The following is a 16,420-nucleotide window of genomic DNA, read 5'->3' on the forward strand; positions in this document are numbered from 1 at the left end:
TCTGTGTGGTTCATCAATATTCAGCATGTATGAGGGGTTTATTAAGCTTAAAGTTTATCAAATTTAAAATTACTGAAAGCAGAGGCAGATGTGTGTGAGAAAAGGTGAGACTTAAGCAGAATAGCAAATTAAATGCTCTTGAATGAGCCACGAGACCTCCAAAAATTAATTTTGGGGAAAAAAGAAAAAGTTGTTTAAATAGCAAAATTGTCTGGATATTTTGGCCAAAGAGGTCGCTAACTCATATTTTGAGTTCCTGCTGTTCAAACCTAATGAAACAAAGGACCTTCTCCATAGCATGGAGATGTTGGTGAGGGAAAGGCACAAAGGATCAAATCTGTGTAATACTTTGTAGGGATCAACAAAGGAGAATTAAATATTTAGAAAAAGAACAGATGTGCAATAAATAAGCAATTGGTAAATGTATGGGTGAAGAAAGACTATTTTCTGGAACTTTAGTAGTGAGTTTAAGTGAAATAAAATTATTATTTCAAACTTTTGTTGTAAAGAAGATCGAAGTAGCTGGTTCGAGCACTTCCTATACCTTCTTTGACTCTTCCTGCCAACATTGTAGCTCTACTTCGTGGAAGGTTGTGTTGAGATTTTTCGAAATTTTAGTGCTAGATTTCTAGCTATGATATCAAATCAAAGCAATTCTTTGTTGTTTTTTAAACAAAACAACCAAACCCAATGCAGATGACGTTACTCATGTTGATTAAACCTACTTTTTCCAAGAGTAATTTTGATTGTTTTGTGTTGCTCTGGAATAAGTGCAATCCTAAATGACACTTGAGACTGTTCTGACCAAGTTTTTTGAGTGCATTTCTGAGTGGGTTAATTGTATGCAAGAAATAAAAAGGTAGTTTTAATTTTCTATTGTTGCCTCACTTTTTCAAAAGGAGTTTTTTTACAGAAATAGAAGATAAAAGTGAAAGGTCTTTGTATTACTTATGTACGTTATTCCGGTAAGGATTAAATAGAAGTAACTTGAGTGCAAATCAAATACATATATCAGATATTTTTTGGAAGTTTTAAGAGTCATTTAAGAGGATTTATATATTTGTCAGTTCATGTTAGTATTTCTAATTTTTGAAGCTAAATGCAGAGTTAAAAATTCCAGTTTTATATTGATTTTCATTTGAGATAATACAAATTTTGCTAATTACTATAATATGACACTCAGTAGCCAGTATTGGATTTTTACAAGGATAGTACAGGTAACAGTGTAGTGGAAAAAAGGCCTATACTGAGTTGGACCCTCTATCAGAAGAGAGGTTCTCTGAATCTGATCAACGGTGATAATGTGAGGGCTTGCATAGAAAGTGTTTTCAGTATCGTGGGATTTTGAAGGTATGCAGGTCTTCTCAAAACCTAGCTAAAGTCTTGTGGTTAGTTGTGTTTTTTAAAAAAATACCCACACTTTTCTGACTGTTTCAGTTTTGTGCTTGTAAATTTGTTTCAGTGAATATACTTTTTTTTTTATGGCAGAAGAGAAATCAGAATGCTTAGATATATTGTGGGAGCATTTGTATAGTATGCATATTATATCCTCTTTAATGTAACTTTGTCTTATACTGCTTACAAGAAAAATAATCTGTATTTCTAATCTCTTTATTTCTTTGTATGAGTGGTGCGATTTAATGTTGGATGATGAGCCAACTCAATTTTTTTTCCTGCATGAACTTTGTAAAATATTATAGGGAAGTTCTGCTTCTAGAGCATAGGCTTAGGAAGCATGATGGCATAATACAAAAATTGTACCGTGACAACATAAAGATCTTAAAGGATCCTAATTTGCACATACTTTTAGCCACAGTAGAGTTTTATTATTAGTCTCATAAATATTCAGTTTTAGTATTATGGATTTTCCATTTAAAAGGCTTTTATTTATGTTTTCTAAAAACTGTTTCTGGAAAAATGTTTGGGCCTTTCTTCGTTGCCTTTGAATTTCTGTTTTTATCCAGAGGAATTTTGTGCTTGAATCTTAATTCTTTCAAGAGAGAAATGACAAAATTTCCCCTAAAAGGTGCTTAACTTGTGGTGTATAATTTTTATGCATAAGTGTAGTTCACATTAATTTCTATTTAATATAATTGCGCTTGGTAAGCGGTCTCCAAAATCTGTTTCACATGAAGCAATTTGAGAGGTGGGGAAAAAAAAAAAGACCAGGTATTCATATTGAAGGATATGGACAATTTGTTGTTTTCGTTTAGCTTGCATGAGTCCGATTCCCCCCGCTGCCCCAGTCAACAGCGGTTAGTTAAATCAGCCAAGAGGGAAGAGTTATGGGAATCCAGAGAGGCAGAAACTAGGGAAGATGCTGTTCAGTCACATTTCTGCTTTGGTTCAAATACACTGTCATCAAACAATAAAAATCTATCTCTTTCTAAACTCCAGTATGTTTTCCCTAGAGTATAGGATTATATATACTTTCTTAGTAATTGAAAAGGAAATCCTTCCGAAGTGGGATTGCAGTCATGCAACCTCTGCATTACTGAGCGGTGAGCCGGTTATTTCTGTCAACAAAATAGTTCTTGACTTCTAAGCGGTTAAGCGCCAATGTTGTCAGGCCAAAGGAGGGAAGGTGTGTGGGACAGCTTCTAGAAACACTACTGCTGTTGTACAGATAAAAAAACCAAACACCTTAAACCAGCCTTAAGTTCTACCTAATTTTCTTGTGTTACTCCCATTAGCGGGATTGTATAGCCCTGTGTCCCAAGTCACTGTTCCTTAGGGAAGCCTCAGGAGCAAAGCCTCCTGGTCAGCCTGTTGGTCAAATGGACTCTAACTGCAGAAACAACTCTGGAATGAGCCTACAGAAACTGCAGAGCCATCAGGAGAGCAGCGGTCACCTTTCCAGAGTCTTACCTCAGCTGCCCTTCAGCTTCTCCCTTCCTTTTCCCTGCTGGGACCAGCAGCACACCACTGCTAAGTCTCCCTTCTTTGCAGGCAAACCAGTTTTTTCCAGATGTTCTCCATGATGTGGCTGGGAGTTAACCAGCCTTTTGAAGTCATCTTGTCTCTGTGTGAGATTTGATGACCCTATTACCCCCGTTATCCTTCTCAAGTATGAGATAGAAAGCCTTTTTGGGGGGATTGTGTTCTGTTTTTGAGGGTTTTTTTCTTGTCTTATTTTACTTCTTTGTGACGTTTTGAAGGTGAGAATATGAAATTTCCATGTATTTTCAGGAACTTTGAGTTCTGAGAGACTTGCTATAGGAATTTCAATGCCCAATTTTACTCAACTTGTGCTGACTCCATCCATACCTGTATGTTCTAGTCAGAGTGCATTCAGAGTTCCTTAAATGTGCCATCAGTTTCAGTCCAGAAGGCTGGAGAGAATGGCTGTCTCTGCCTGGTGTTACTAAAAACTTTTCAGTCTAAATTTCTCTATCCAAAAAACCATGGTATATGTTCATGGGCAGTAAGTATTCCTCAGAAGCAAGGAAGTGTATGTTGTTTATCAAAAGATGTGACTAAGCCCATAGAGCATGCCACATCAGCAGTTGCAGTGAGATTGCTGTGAAGGTGGGTATTCCTGTGCTATTCTGCATCTTGTTAGGGCATGTCATGATGGTAGTGAAGGTCCAGGAGATCCAGCCTATCTTACATAGCTTTGTCCTTGCACGGTGAACCCTAAATGAGTGGTACTGTGTCTTGCAAACCTATGTCTTCTGTGCTAGTTAGGTGAATCCCAGTCGGGATATATGTGCCTATGCTGCCATCACACTTTGATCTGTGGTATAAAACTATGGTAGTGTCATTTTTTGGATTGATACACAGTACATCAGCCTTCCTTTTGGACACGTTCTTACAAAGTAGATGGTGCTGATTACTTCCTATAGTCCCATGTCCTATATATCTTTGTGTCCATCACATTGAGCAAGGTCAAAGCAAGGCAGTCAAACCAAGTGACTTTCCTCTCAACTCAAAATATAAATAACTAGGAGGAGTATGAAGCTGCAGTAGGTTGTACAAACGATTGCCCTTTTATTCCGGAAGGATTGTTGGGGGGGAGGTCCCAGCTTCTAAAAAGCTTACTCTGACATGATTCCAATTTTGCACAGAATATGAAAATACTTACAAAAAGGCATTGTGACTATATTGAATGCTATGTTTTACTGCTAGCATATGAGAGAGATTAGCAACAGAAGCTTTAAAACAACAATCAGTTTATCACTGTTCTAAGGTAAAGGTGTTGTCTTTTTCACTCAACAGCGTTTCCTTGATATGACGTTTGGAGCCGGAGGTCATACTACAGCTCTTCTAGAGAAAGCCAGCGGTGTTACAGTATATGCACTAGACAGGGACCCCACAGCTTATAAAATAGCTCAGCAGCTTTCAGAATTGTACCCGTAAGTTGTCTTCTCCTTTCTTAAATATGGTCAAGGTTGATACAGTGGTATTATATTCACAATGCAATACGTTCCTGTAGTTTTAATACATAGATTTTAATGGCTTACTGTAGAATAGCATTGTATGTTCTATGCACCCAGTTGAACAGGAGATCCAATTCAATTTATGAGTGTTTGCGTGCAACTTCTTCTGAGGTTTTGGGAGTTAAATGCATATTCTGTGCTCTGTTAATTTTGAATATGCATCAAGTAACCAATTTTATATTTTAAAATTGATTTTAAAAAGATTCTTGTGCTCTGCTTGCTTTGAGATGATTCTGATGGCAGAGCTGTACATAAAAGGATGGAATAATATACTTTCAAATGAGGTAATTTAAATATGGCTTATGAATAGTTCAATTTTTAAAAAGAAGAAAATAATTTTAATTCAGTGTTAGGTTTGCTAAATATTTTGCCACTGGCTTCAGAAACTACTAAACAATTGAGTAAGCTACTGTATCTGTGTAAAGCTCATGCCTAGTTCTGTTTAGAGTGCTGAATTTGCTTGCTAAATGCAATTTTTAGGTTCTTGTTCCTTTAACTTATTCAAAAACTTTAATTTATTCAAGAAAAAACCCAGTCAGAGCATGAGTACATTCATGCAAAGGTGTGCAGTATATAAAAATGAATATAAGCTTTTCAGAAGGTGCTATTTAGATTCGAAAATAAGTAAAAATATGTAGATACAAATTAAATAATATGAAATAATTAATACTTAAGAAACTTAGGGAAAGTAGGAAGGAGAGAACACATGCTGTCAGGTTGAAAATGTTAAGAATATTTATTTCAAAAGAGCTTTTACATGAGGAAAAGCATAATGTTCCAGTAAGAAGAAAATGGGAAGAGGCAGATAAAAGGTTGACACCTGGTTGTTCAGTCATGTTTCCCCACATAAAAAAAGGAGTAGTAAGACAGCAGTGCTATTTAAGTAATGCAGAATGTGTTCCTCACCTTTTCTAAAAGAAAAGGCTGAACTGTGCATTCCTTTCTTCAAGTGCCATTGTCAGAGGCCCAGTGGGAAAAATGCAAGCTTATGACAAGGAAGCATAGCTCAATTTCTAGTCATCCTACTCTCTAAGACCACTTAAATAGGTTTCTCTAATTTTTTAGTACTCTGTGGGCTGAAGTGACATACAGCGTATACTTAAAAATTTGTGGAATTCCTCTCTCAAGTGTTATTTCTCCAGATAATGCTCTTTTTGACAGAATAGCGCGGAGAATATCGGCAAGGGAAAGTCCATTTACTTTTAAAGTAAGCCTACAAAGATGTTCTACCAGATGTCATGGGAGTTGTGGTGCCTTCTATTCTTTGTGTCATAGAAAAAAATAATGTAGTCTAGATTAAAGCTAATCTTATATCTAATAAAAATGTTCTGAAACATTCACACTACATAAGACAATGATGAAAAGTCTCTTGTGACTCAATATGTGTTTATCTGTAAAGTGTCCTATGCAAACCTGGGTGTGAAGGAAGTTTGTTTTCCAGATAGATGAAGAGATTTTACAAGTGTTGGATGTTGTTCTGCCAGTGATTGACGTAGTTATTTCTCTGCTTGCTTATATTTGAAAAGATGAGCTTTAACCAATATAGTCTTACAGTTATGTAACTTACTGTGGCTTTATAAACAAAGTAGGTCTCCTAGTTCCTATTTCGGTTTGTAAAATCATTGGTTACTTGGACTCCAGACACGGTGTTGTCCACCTTTACAGACTCAAGTTATCAGTAGAATGAAGTGAATTCTCAAATAACATTAATTTTAAGTTATTAGTGAAAAGTCTTCATCTCTGAAAGATCACTCCATGCCACTTGAATATACATTGTAAGATATAGAGCAGTATTCTTACTGTTTTGGTGTTTTTCCTCATCTCCCGTCTTTCCTATTAGAAAGAACAGGCGGATCCTTTTTTAGAAGGTAAACGTATTTTATTTTATTTTATTTTATTATAATGCTGTATGTCAAAAATGAAGGTAAAAGAATGTTCATATATGGTATATTTGCTCATTATTGATCTTCTTTCCTTGTGAAATCAGTTGCATAAAGTATTGTTAAATTAAAAGGGGGAAGGAGGAGGTATAAGTATATAATTTATAAATAACAGGTAAAGCTAGGATTTGCTTACAAATCAGTTGTAAGTATAATGGATGTACTTATGAGATATGGAGCTTTCATAAATGGAATTTTTTATTTCAGTATTCATTAAAGGATGGTTGATCTAATATTAATGGGTTTATTGTCTGTTTTCTGCACTGTGTTAGAAGTAAATCCTTTTATCATAATTTTATCAGTTTAATTCAAATCTGTGTTGACATCTAAAGCTCAGGGAATTTTGACATCTGTATCTAGTCAGGTCTAGTCTTGGGTGAAATGGTTCCTTGGTTCACCAAGGAGCCACAGAAACAGTTGTGGTATCTTAAAAATGGCAATGGCAGCATGCAGATGCAAGCTGAGAGAAATGTAGGGCTGTCCGTTCCGTAAGCACAGATGTAGATGTAACTGACTGGAGAACTGCAGCACAGAGGTATAAACTCCGTTCTTTTCCTGTACTAGGGTGGGTTTTTTTTTTAACCTCTTCTATTTAACATTTCTGTTTTGAAGAGGTTATTTGACTTGCTGAAATGCTTTACTTCCTTTGGAGGTGAGGCCGCAAGGAGGGGAAAAGGCTGTTATGCAGCTGTAACCAGTAAATCTGATTCCCACTGTGTCTGAAATTGTGAATGCAATGGGCCAACTGAAAGTCATACATCAACTGAATTTTGTGACCATTTTGTTTCACTTAGAATACTGTACCTGGTTAATTTGGGATGTTAATAAATTCCAGCATATTAACTACATGAACAGCTTGAGTCTTGCAGTAGTGTTGGCAGTAGTCCGTCCTACCATAAAAAGATGCAGTTCTATTCAGCGTTAATTGTTATTGCTTCTTCTGGTTAGGTAACATTTAATAATCTTAGTAAAATCACACAGTTCCCACTGTTACTCACTAAGAGGCTTCATTTTTAAAAGCATCCTATATCTTAAGTCACCGAGTTACAAGATTATTAAAGCTCAAGTTGCAGAAATACGCCCAAAGATATGGTCGGAAGAGGAAGTAAGTATAGTTAAATTAGGGGATTTTTCTATATTCAGGACTAATAAATGAAGTCCTCATTGTACTTAGCAGAAAGACAGCTGGAGTATTAAGTCTCTAAATGAGAACATGGAGGAAAAATAATTTGATGTTTGTATTTTAGATGTGTCTCTGCTTCTTGGTAGTGATTTTTTCAGAACTAAGATCTGAAGAGGGTAGAGTTCTAACTGCAATTCTTGCACTCATTTAGTGTCTCTGGTTTGGTTTTTTTTTTTTTTTTTTGTTAGGGTTTTTTTTTGGTTTTTTTGTGTGGTTTTTTTTTCCTAAATATCTAGTGCTGCTTTAATAAGGAGAAAATGGGTCAGGGCCTGTTAGATATTCAGTGTGTGGGTGGGAATCCTTTGACGTGCTTTCTGGGGAAGCCTCTAACTTGGGAATTACTGCTGGGAATCCAGAAGAACAAGATAAAATTCAGTCAGTAGCAATATATATTACAAGTAAACCCTTTCACGCCCACTGAAAGCGAGGGGTTGGAGAGGTGGCTGAAATCTGGCAATTAACTAATATCATTGCAGGCTTTTAAGTAAGAGAAACCTATGCAAAGCCTACGCAGAGGGGACAATATGTTCTTTGTAAATCTCTGAGCAGAATAAGAGATTGTGCCCCCAAACTAAGGATAAATAGCATAAAATTCCTCACCCAATTTAACTACCATTTTATTGTAGTTCTAAAGTAGTTTTGAGATGTGATGGTGCTTGTGGGTTTTGCTTTCAGGGTTAAACTAAGTGTATAGAAAAAGTGAGATAGACCCATCAGGTTGCATTGTATGCTCTGGGGAGCATAGAATTTATTTTGTTCGGTTCTAGGGAAAACAGAACTTTTTTCAGTTGCAGTAAGCTTATTTTACATGCTTGTGAATTGTAGCTGAGTATTATATTGTTGCTGTATGTTATTTATATAAGCTGCCATTTAATTTTTGACTGTAGTGCATAAGGGATACAATTCAGAGTGTGCAATCAAGGCATACCCATTATAATGGTGCCATGGCTATATATAAGTAAGTTAATTAGTTACCTGTAGCGCTATTTCTTTCTAAAGAATTCTCCATCTATGTCAGTAACTGGCTGCTTCTCAAATGCAGGCAACATCGATGAATGAGTTGCCTTAAATATCCGATGGAAAAAAGCAACTGAGAACACTAAAAAGCCTCTTAAATATGCCATTGTATTAAAAAAGTGCATCTCTGTCGTTTATTTTGTTCCCCAAAAAGTTTATTTGGGTAAGAAGCCTAAATATGTTTCCTTATAAAAGCAGAAGGAATAAAAATTCTTTCTCTTGTTGCTGAAGTTCCAGCCGTGCGGGTTTCAGAATGACTGGAAACCTTCACTTGCTTTCATACGCGCGGTCTGATCCTTCAAAACAGCGGGTTCCTCAGCCAGATTGGGTACCCTGACATACACAACACATGCGACGGTCTGCTTTTCACTATTGTTTTCCCTTTTTTTGGTCTTTTGTAACTTGGTCCTTCAGTACTTTTTTGCAACCTTGCCAGCTTCACAGGGGAGGCCGCGCGTGCTGCCCACCCGGAGCCCAGCGGAGCCTTTGGCCCGTCTCCCCCAGCACCCCCTGTGCCAGCGGCTGCTGCCGGCCGGGCGGGCAAGCTCTGCGCTGGGGTCAAAGCTGCCCGGGCGGCCGAGCCCGAAGCGCGGGGGTGGATGGAGCCACCTCCCGGGGGCGCCGGGCACACGGGGTGTTCCCAGGGCTCCGTGCTGGGGCCAGCCCTGTGCCATGGCTCTGCCCACGGCCTGGGCCAGGGGGGCAGCGCCCTCAGCCAGCTGCAGGGGACCCCGGCCGGGGATGGGGCACAAGGCTGGGGGGGCGGCGGGGGGAGCGGGGGGGTTCAGCCCGGCGAGGAGGGGGCTCGGGGGGGGCCTGATCCCTCCCTACAGCTGCCTGGCAGGGGCCGTAGCGAGGTGGGTGTTGGTCTCTTCTCCCAGGTCACAGGCGACAGAGTAAGAAAAAACAGCCCCAGGTTGCGCCGGGGAGGTTTAGATGGGATTTTAGGAAAAATGTCTTCACTGCACGGGCTGTCGGCACTGGCACAGGCTGCCCAGGGACGGGGCTGAGTCACCATCCCCGGAGGTGTTGAGAAGACGTGTGGATGTCACACCTGGGGACAGGGTTTAGTGGTGGGCTTGGCAGAGTTACGTTAACGATTGGACTCGATCGTCTTCAGGGTCTTTTCCAGCCTAAGTGAGTCTCTGAGTGTGTGATTGGAGTGTTAGTCTTCTCTTAAATAGCGTAATTATAGATGTTTCACTAACAGCATCACATTGCTTGAAACTGCAATTAAATCTTTTTTGTGTACACTTAATTTTCTTTTCTTTGCAGACATAATGATTGTGTTTTAATTTGTTGTGTGGGCTGCAAAATCTATCAGTTTCAGACTGCAATCTAATAATTCCAGGTTCAGAAAGTGTTTCTGTTACATAAGTATTGGTAGGAGAGAGATAAACACCTTCTCAGTGGTCATTGATACCAAGTGTCACAAACTCTGTATCCAAAACTGGCCCATTACTTTGGGATGTTCCATGGCAAAAATGAAAGCAAACTGGTGGAAGAAGCCAGAATCATGTAATCCTGCCTTTTGAGAGAAGTGCCAGTTTTCCCCTCTCCCTGTAAATGTTCCCTAAACTCAAGCAAATGAGGAAAACATGTTGACTGATTAAAAGGGAAATTTCATGGCGGACAAAGGAAGTCTTTGTTTTCCCATGGTTGAAGCAACTCTTTAGTTAATGTGTCCTCAGTCCTGTTCATTTTAAGCTTTACGAAGACAATATATCTCCATTTTGGGGTACACAATGCTCAGTAGTCCATGATACTGAAAAAGAAAAGTGGGGAACTCTTCCAGGTATTTTTGGTATTTAAGAAAAAAGACAAAACAGTCAACCTGTGAAAAAAAATTTTGCAACTATTTCCATAAAAAACACATAGAACCATGTTCAGTGATTTTTTTTACTTTTTTTTTTTTAATGTTCTTTGCCATGTATGTGTATGTGTATCTGTATCTTATGCTCATGTGGTAGGTTAACCTTGGGTGGATGCCAGATGCCCGTCAAAGCTGTTCTATCACTCTCCTCCTCAGCTTGACAGGGGAGAAATAAATATCACAAAAGGCTTGTGGGTTGAGATAAGGACAGGGAGAGATCACTCGCCAATTACTGTCACCGGCAAAACAGGCTCAACTCAGGAAAGTTAATTGAATTTATTGCCAATCAAATCAGAGTAGGGTAATGAGACATACAACCAAATCTTAGGACACCTTCCCCCCACTCCTCCCTTATTCACAGACTCAATTCCTGATTTCCTTCCTGAGTGGCGAGGGGGATGGGGAATGGGGGTTGTGGTCAGTTCATCCCATGGTGTCTCTGCCACTCCTTCATCCTCAGGGGGAAGGCTTCTTACACTTGTTTCATGCTCCAGCGTGGGGTCCCCGCCATGTGAGACGGTCCTCCATGAACTCTTCCAGCGTGAGTCCTTCCCATGGGCTGCAGTTCTTCATTAACTGCTCCGGCGTGGGCCCCCCCGGGTCACGCGTCCTGCCAGCGACCCTGCCCCAGCCTGGCCTGCCCAGGGGGTCACAGCCCCGTCGGGCACCCCCTGCCCCGGCGTGGGGCCCTCCCTGGGCTGCAGGTGGGGGTCTACCCCCCCGATAACCTCCGTGGGCTGCAGGTGGGGGTCTGCCCCCCCCCCCGATAACCTCCGTGGGCTGCAGGTGGGTATCTGCTCTGCTGTGGTCCTCCACTGGCGCAGGGGCACAGCCTGCCTCACCATGGTCTTCACCATAGACTGCGGGGGAATCTCTGCTCTGGCACCTGGAGCCTCTTCTGCACTGACTTGGGTGTCTGCAGGTTTGTTGCTCCCACATAGTCTCGCTCCTCTCTCCAGCTGCTGTTGCACAGCAGGTTTTTCCCCTTCTTAAATACATTATCCCAGAGGTGATACCACTGTTGCTGATGGGCTCAGCCTTGGCCAGCAGCCGATCCATCTTGGAGCCAGATGGAACTTGCTCCATTTGACATGGGGGAAGCTTCTGACATCTTTCAGAGAAGCCACCCCTGTAGCCCCCCTGCTACCAAAATCTTGCCATGCAAACTCAATACAGCTCAGCATCAGCTTCTTATATAACTGATGGTGTTAACTAGCTGAACTAAATGTTATAGGATTATTTTCTTAATTTACTTAACATTCCTGTGGTAATACTTTGAATTGTTATTGCAGTCATATACTCGTGGTTACAAATAATATGTGTCTGCCAAAGAATCTGAAAGTTAAGTTTATTGGTTTTGTGAGGGATTTTAGATCAGGGAGCTGAAGTGGAGCGACTGACATGCAGTGCTATGCAAAGACCAGTTCGTTAACATTTTGTTGAGTATTTCCTGGCTAAATCAAGAGATAATGGGAACAAATGCTGATGCTTCTTCATTAAGAGCATATTTTTTATTAGTCTTTCAGCAGAATAATTTAATTTCTCTGAATATAAATACTTTGTAAAATTTCTAACAATTTGTATCTGTATTTGTATACTACAACCATGCATGTACATATTGCACTGAGCACCTGCAGGTGCCTGGGTGCCTACACCAGTCCCCAGAGTTACCATCAGCTCTTGTTATGTATTGTAATTGGGAACAGCAACGTAGAGATGGAAAAACAAAATTATACTGTAAAAATGCATAGTAGAAATCAAATACTATACAATATAAAATATGTTTTAATATATTTACTTTTGAAAAAAATCTGTTAAATGTGATATTGTAGAGAGGAAGTGCAATGTGAAGTATATATGAACTTTTCATCGCACTGCGCCCCGCAGACAGTTAAGAGAAGTGGCAGGGTTGGTTAACCCTCAGTCACAGTAATCCATTTACGCATTGTTGACTGGCTCTGTAAAAAGTTAATTTGAGAAACTCCTATAACTGAGATAGCAACAAAAATTATTTTTATAATGAATAAGCTATTTTTACAATTAATCATAGCGACCAGTAGCAAGTAATGGCGTAAAACAGGGGGGTGGTATGTAATTGCTAGTATCCTGTGAGCATCAAAAGTCTTCTCAATACTTTCTATGGACAGGGAAAGTTACTGTCCTCAAGAGTGTGCAATAATATGTTTTTGCTTAAGGAATAAAGGCACAGATTGAAGTTAGTTGCTGAGCAGTGCAATATTTTCTGTCTAGTATGTCCGTCTTTTCTCTTCCGTGTTTTATTGATGTTTATAGGATATCTGAAAAACAGAAGTATTGATGAGATTGTCACCCATGGAAAATAACACAAGGCACAATCTAGAGGATACCTTACATCTTTTCAATACGTGTATCTATTCATATAAGCAGAATGCATTTTTTTGGCTTAAACAGGGCATATTTCATGTGGAAATAGTCATAGATATATGAACACCTTCTAAGCATCTTCAAAATGTAGCATAATTTAAGACCAGGTAGGCAAACAGTACTTCTTTATAAAAGGAGGTGGAAGAGAAATGATGCACAAATCCAAGTGCTTCTTTAAAACAGTGTGTAGCTTGATATTAGAAGTAAGTTTGGAGCTAGGAGAAAGTCATGAAGATGGTAACATGAATAGGTGACAAATGTGAGTCTACTAGTTGGGCAGATAACCAGTTTTCAGGTGTCAGCCTGAAGCTTGAGAAGATCGAGTGAATTGGATGCAACAGTTTGTCTAAATATCTTAAGACCTACCCCTGCAGTTTCAGTAACCCCTGTGTTACCCAGTTGAAAGTGTATCCACGGTCTTTAAGATATAAAATCCCTATTTTACTTTTTTTATGGGGAGAGAAAAAGCCTCTAGGCAAGTTTGTGAGTTATCTGAAGTAAAGGAAAATTGTTTCTAGAATAAGCAAGTTGCCCAGCAGCCTGCAGTAAGCGTACCATTCATGCAGTCGTGTTTTACTGTGGCTCTTTCGTAAGGTTCAGCTTCCAGCATGTTTGCTCTTTTCCTCAGAGGCAGATGTGAAAAAGCTCATACACTGCAGCCTACAGAGTGGGCACATGTTAAAGTGTGAGTTGCCATCACATCCATGTATATGGGAAAGTCTGAATGGAGTCCTAAACTAAGATTCTTTTTTTCTCAGCGCCAATGCTGTCCATGCAGTGGGTCTTAAAACTGGTATTTAGCTCCAGTGGTGGAAGTTGTTAACTGTTGTATCCACGAGAAGCCAGAAAACAGCTCTTAAATTACAGTTAGTAAGGGCAGGAGAGATTGTGCTTTATGTTGACTGAAGCAGGTTAATCTGTATGTTTGGCAGGCCTCAGCAGAGCTTTTTATGCTCAAGGTATAGGATGTTAAGGATTGATGAATGTGGTATCAACGTCTCGTATCTTTCCATCACAGAATTCTTTTAGCACCGTATCATACCAGAATTTTAATACTGAATGACAACAATAAGCTCTATCTGCTGAATTTAAACACTATAAATTTATCAAAATCACTTCCGAGCTCAATTTTTTTCTGCCTCAGCTGCAACCAAATACTGTCCTGACCTGACTCTTACTTAATCTGCGTAGCTGATGCATTGAGGTGGGATGGTTACAGACCATCTCCAGTACAGTAGCTGAGTTTAAGTTTTGTGTAATGGTTGCATAGAAGAGAAGTCCTTGTGTGCACTGTTTACATCTTAAAGGAGTACGGTATCTTGTAAGAACATAGCGATGCCCAAATACTGCCTCTGCATATACAGTGGCACTAGTTTCAGGGCATGTGGTTTTGTTGACACTCCCACTAAAGCATTATTTAGCAATAGAAGTATTTGGAGAATGATTAAGTACTAATCAGCCTATCAAGACTCATTCTATGTACAAGATTCTATTAATCTTTTTTAGGCTATCTATTTGTTTTGTTTTGGCAAGATTATCTGATAGCTATAGTATTAAAATTATTTTCGATGTCATAATGCAGGGTTTGTCTTTGTTTTCATACATAACATCTCATGTGACAATGCTAGATTTAATGTAATTTCCAGTCAGATGAGCGAGGACAGCCCTTTTATATGTTACTAGTTTAGGAAAACAAATTGCTGCATTTTTGATCTGAGTAATCTTGAGAGAAGCAGCAGCATTATATTATTTTAGTAGGAAAGCCTTAGAAGAGATGCTGACTGAATTGAAGTTCTGAAGGAAGGTTTGCGAGCATTAGGCTTAAAATAATGACCTGTTTTATTTCCTTGATTTTTTCTGTTGCTGTTATCGAGTCATTTTACATTTGAGTATTGTGTACACATATATCTGAGTCATCTTAGACATCTTTAGACAACAGAAGTACAGGTCAAGCAGCTTAATTATTTTCCAGCCTGAGAAACTACAGCTTTTAGACCACAGATATTGATCAAGAAATGAACAAATGTTAAATGTAGGTTTTCTCCCGTCACAGTTTTTTGTTAGTGTTTCTAGGAATGCTATTTCCTAAGTTGATGAAGAGGGGTAAGAAGCTTCTGAAATAATTTAAAACATTCAAAACCCTCTAGGTGTTGGTTGAGTACATGGAGCTGAATGTGGGTGATTTGAATTTCTTTTCAGTACAAATGTCTAGATTCCTAGTTTATTTTTAACGACATTGTATATACCTGCTAGCTCAACTTCATGTGGAATGCAGTGCCAAGTGTTGCTTTAACCAGCAGTAGTTTCAGACATGTCCATTGTATTGTTTTTTTTTTTTTAATTTGTCTGTATCAGTGTGGTACAAAAGTGCTCAAGAACGTCTTTAAAGTTTAATGTTATAGCTCTTACATGCAGATTGTTTCTGAGGACAGTTCTGTGAAGCTTAACTTGTGTTGTAGGTTTTTTTTTTTCTAAAAGGAACAAATGCCTTTATTTTTTAAAGTAAATGATTATCATGCTGAAGCAATCTTTGAACTGACATGATCCATAAAGGATACACTGACTTTTCCTTTCAGCCACTTTTCCGTTATATTGGTTTTGATGAGGAAGTTTCTTACAGTTGTTTGGATGACTTAGGTACTTTTATATTACTTTTGTAACCATATCATTACTGAAGTACATGTGTAAAACATTTTTGTTTGAACTTAAATTCCATTAAAAACATTTAAAAATGTATGTGCCAAAACAAATTTTGAAATATATTTTATAAACATTTAAAGCATTTTTTTTTTTTGTAGCTGAAGAGCTGAGTTCCAAGTACATTTTCATTACAGAAAAAAACACTTTGGTGTTTATAAAAATAATCAGCATTTTGTAAAGGAAACTGATAAAGAGTACTCCTTTCAGTATTTTTATTTATTTATTTTTTCATAACAGCAAAACTCAAGATGCTGCTTTTTTTCAGTGAGACGGAGGAGGAGAAGAGATTAGAACATAGGTTCTAATCTGAAGTTTTTTGCACCTGGCAGCTAGTTGTTTACAGATTTTTTTTTTTCTATTGAGAAGATGTCATCTTCATATTCCTCAACAGCAGTTAGTATTTTAGCTTGCTGTTTGTCAAGAGCTGTATACTTAGCTTATTTTTGTTCACATTTACAATAAGAGGCATTGAGGCACCAAGCACAAAACAAGAGGACATAAACTGTGTTGAAATACTCCTCCTTGTATCAGACAATAAACATAAAAGTATATTTCATCAGTGCACAGGAAAAAATTATAGAGAAGAAGATTCCAGCATTTTCATATGGAGGTGGAGATGATATAAAAATGTGGGCAAAAAGGTGCTTTTCACTTACTAAGAGAAGGTCAAAACTTAACTATGAAATACAACTATGTAGAGAAGTTGATTTCAAGTTCAGATTATTTTTCTGATTGAGTCATTATACTTTAAGTACTATTATTCTTATCTTAGATACATTAGGACTATGCATGTAAGTGACATAGACCATAAAAATGAGTTACTTTGACTACATAATTCTATTTTTTTCTTGTCATAATAATAAAC

At 38.5% G+C, this 16,420-nt stretch overlaps 1 protein-coding gene across 9 annotated transcripts in view; it reads left to right on the forward strand.

Annotated features, from left to right (window-relative positions):
• METTL15 (methyltransferase 15, mitochondrial 12S rRNA N4-cytidine) overlaps positions 1-16,420 on the forward strand; it is a 95,018-nt gene that overhangs the window by 34,280 nt on the left and 44,318 nt on the right. For all 9 annotated transcript variants that reach the window (XM_055721699.1, XM_055721698.1, XM_055721697.1 and 6 more), the window contains exon 3: positions 4,219-4,355. In XM_055721699.1, coding sequence (XP_055577674.1) covers positions 4,219-4,355 — 137 coding nt within the window. The remainder of the gene's footprint in view (positions 1-4,218; positions 4,356-16,420) is intronic.

This window comes from Falco cherrug, chromosome 10, assembly GCF_023634085.1.
Source record: "Falco cherrug isolate bFalChe1 chromosome 10, bFalChe1.pri, whole genome shotgun sequence".
Classification (NCBI taxonomy): Eukaryota; Metazoa; Chordata; class Aves; order Falconiformes; family Falconidae; genus Falco; species Falco cherrug.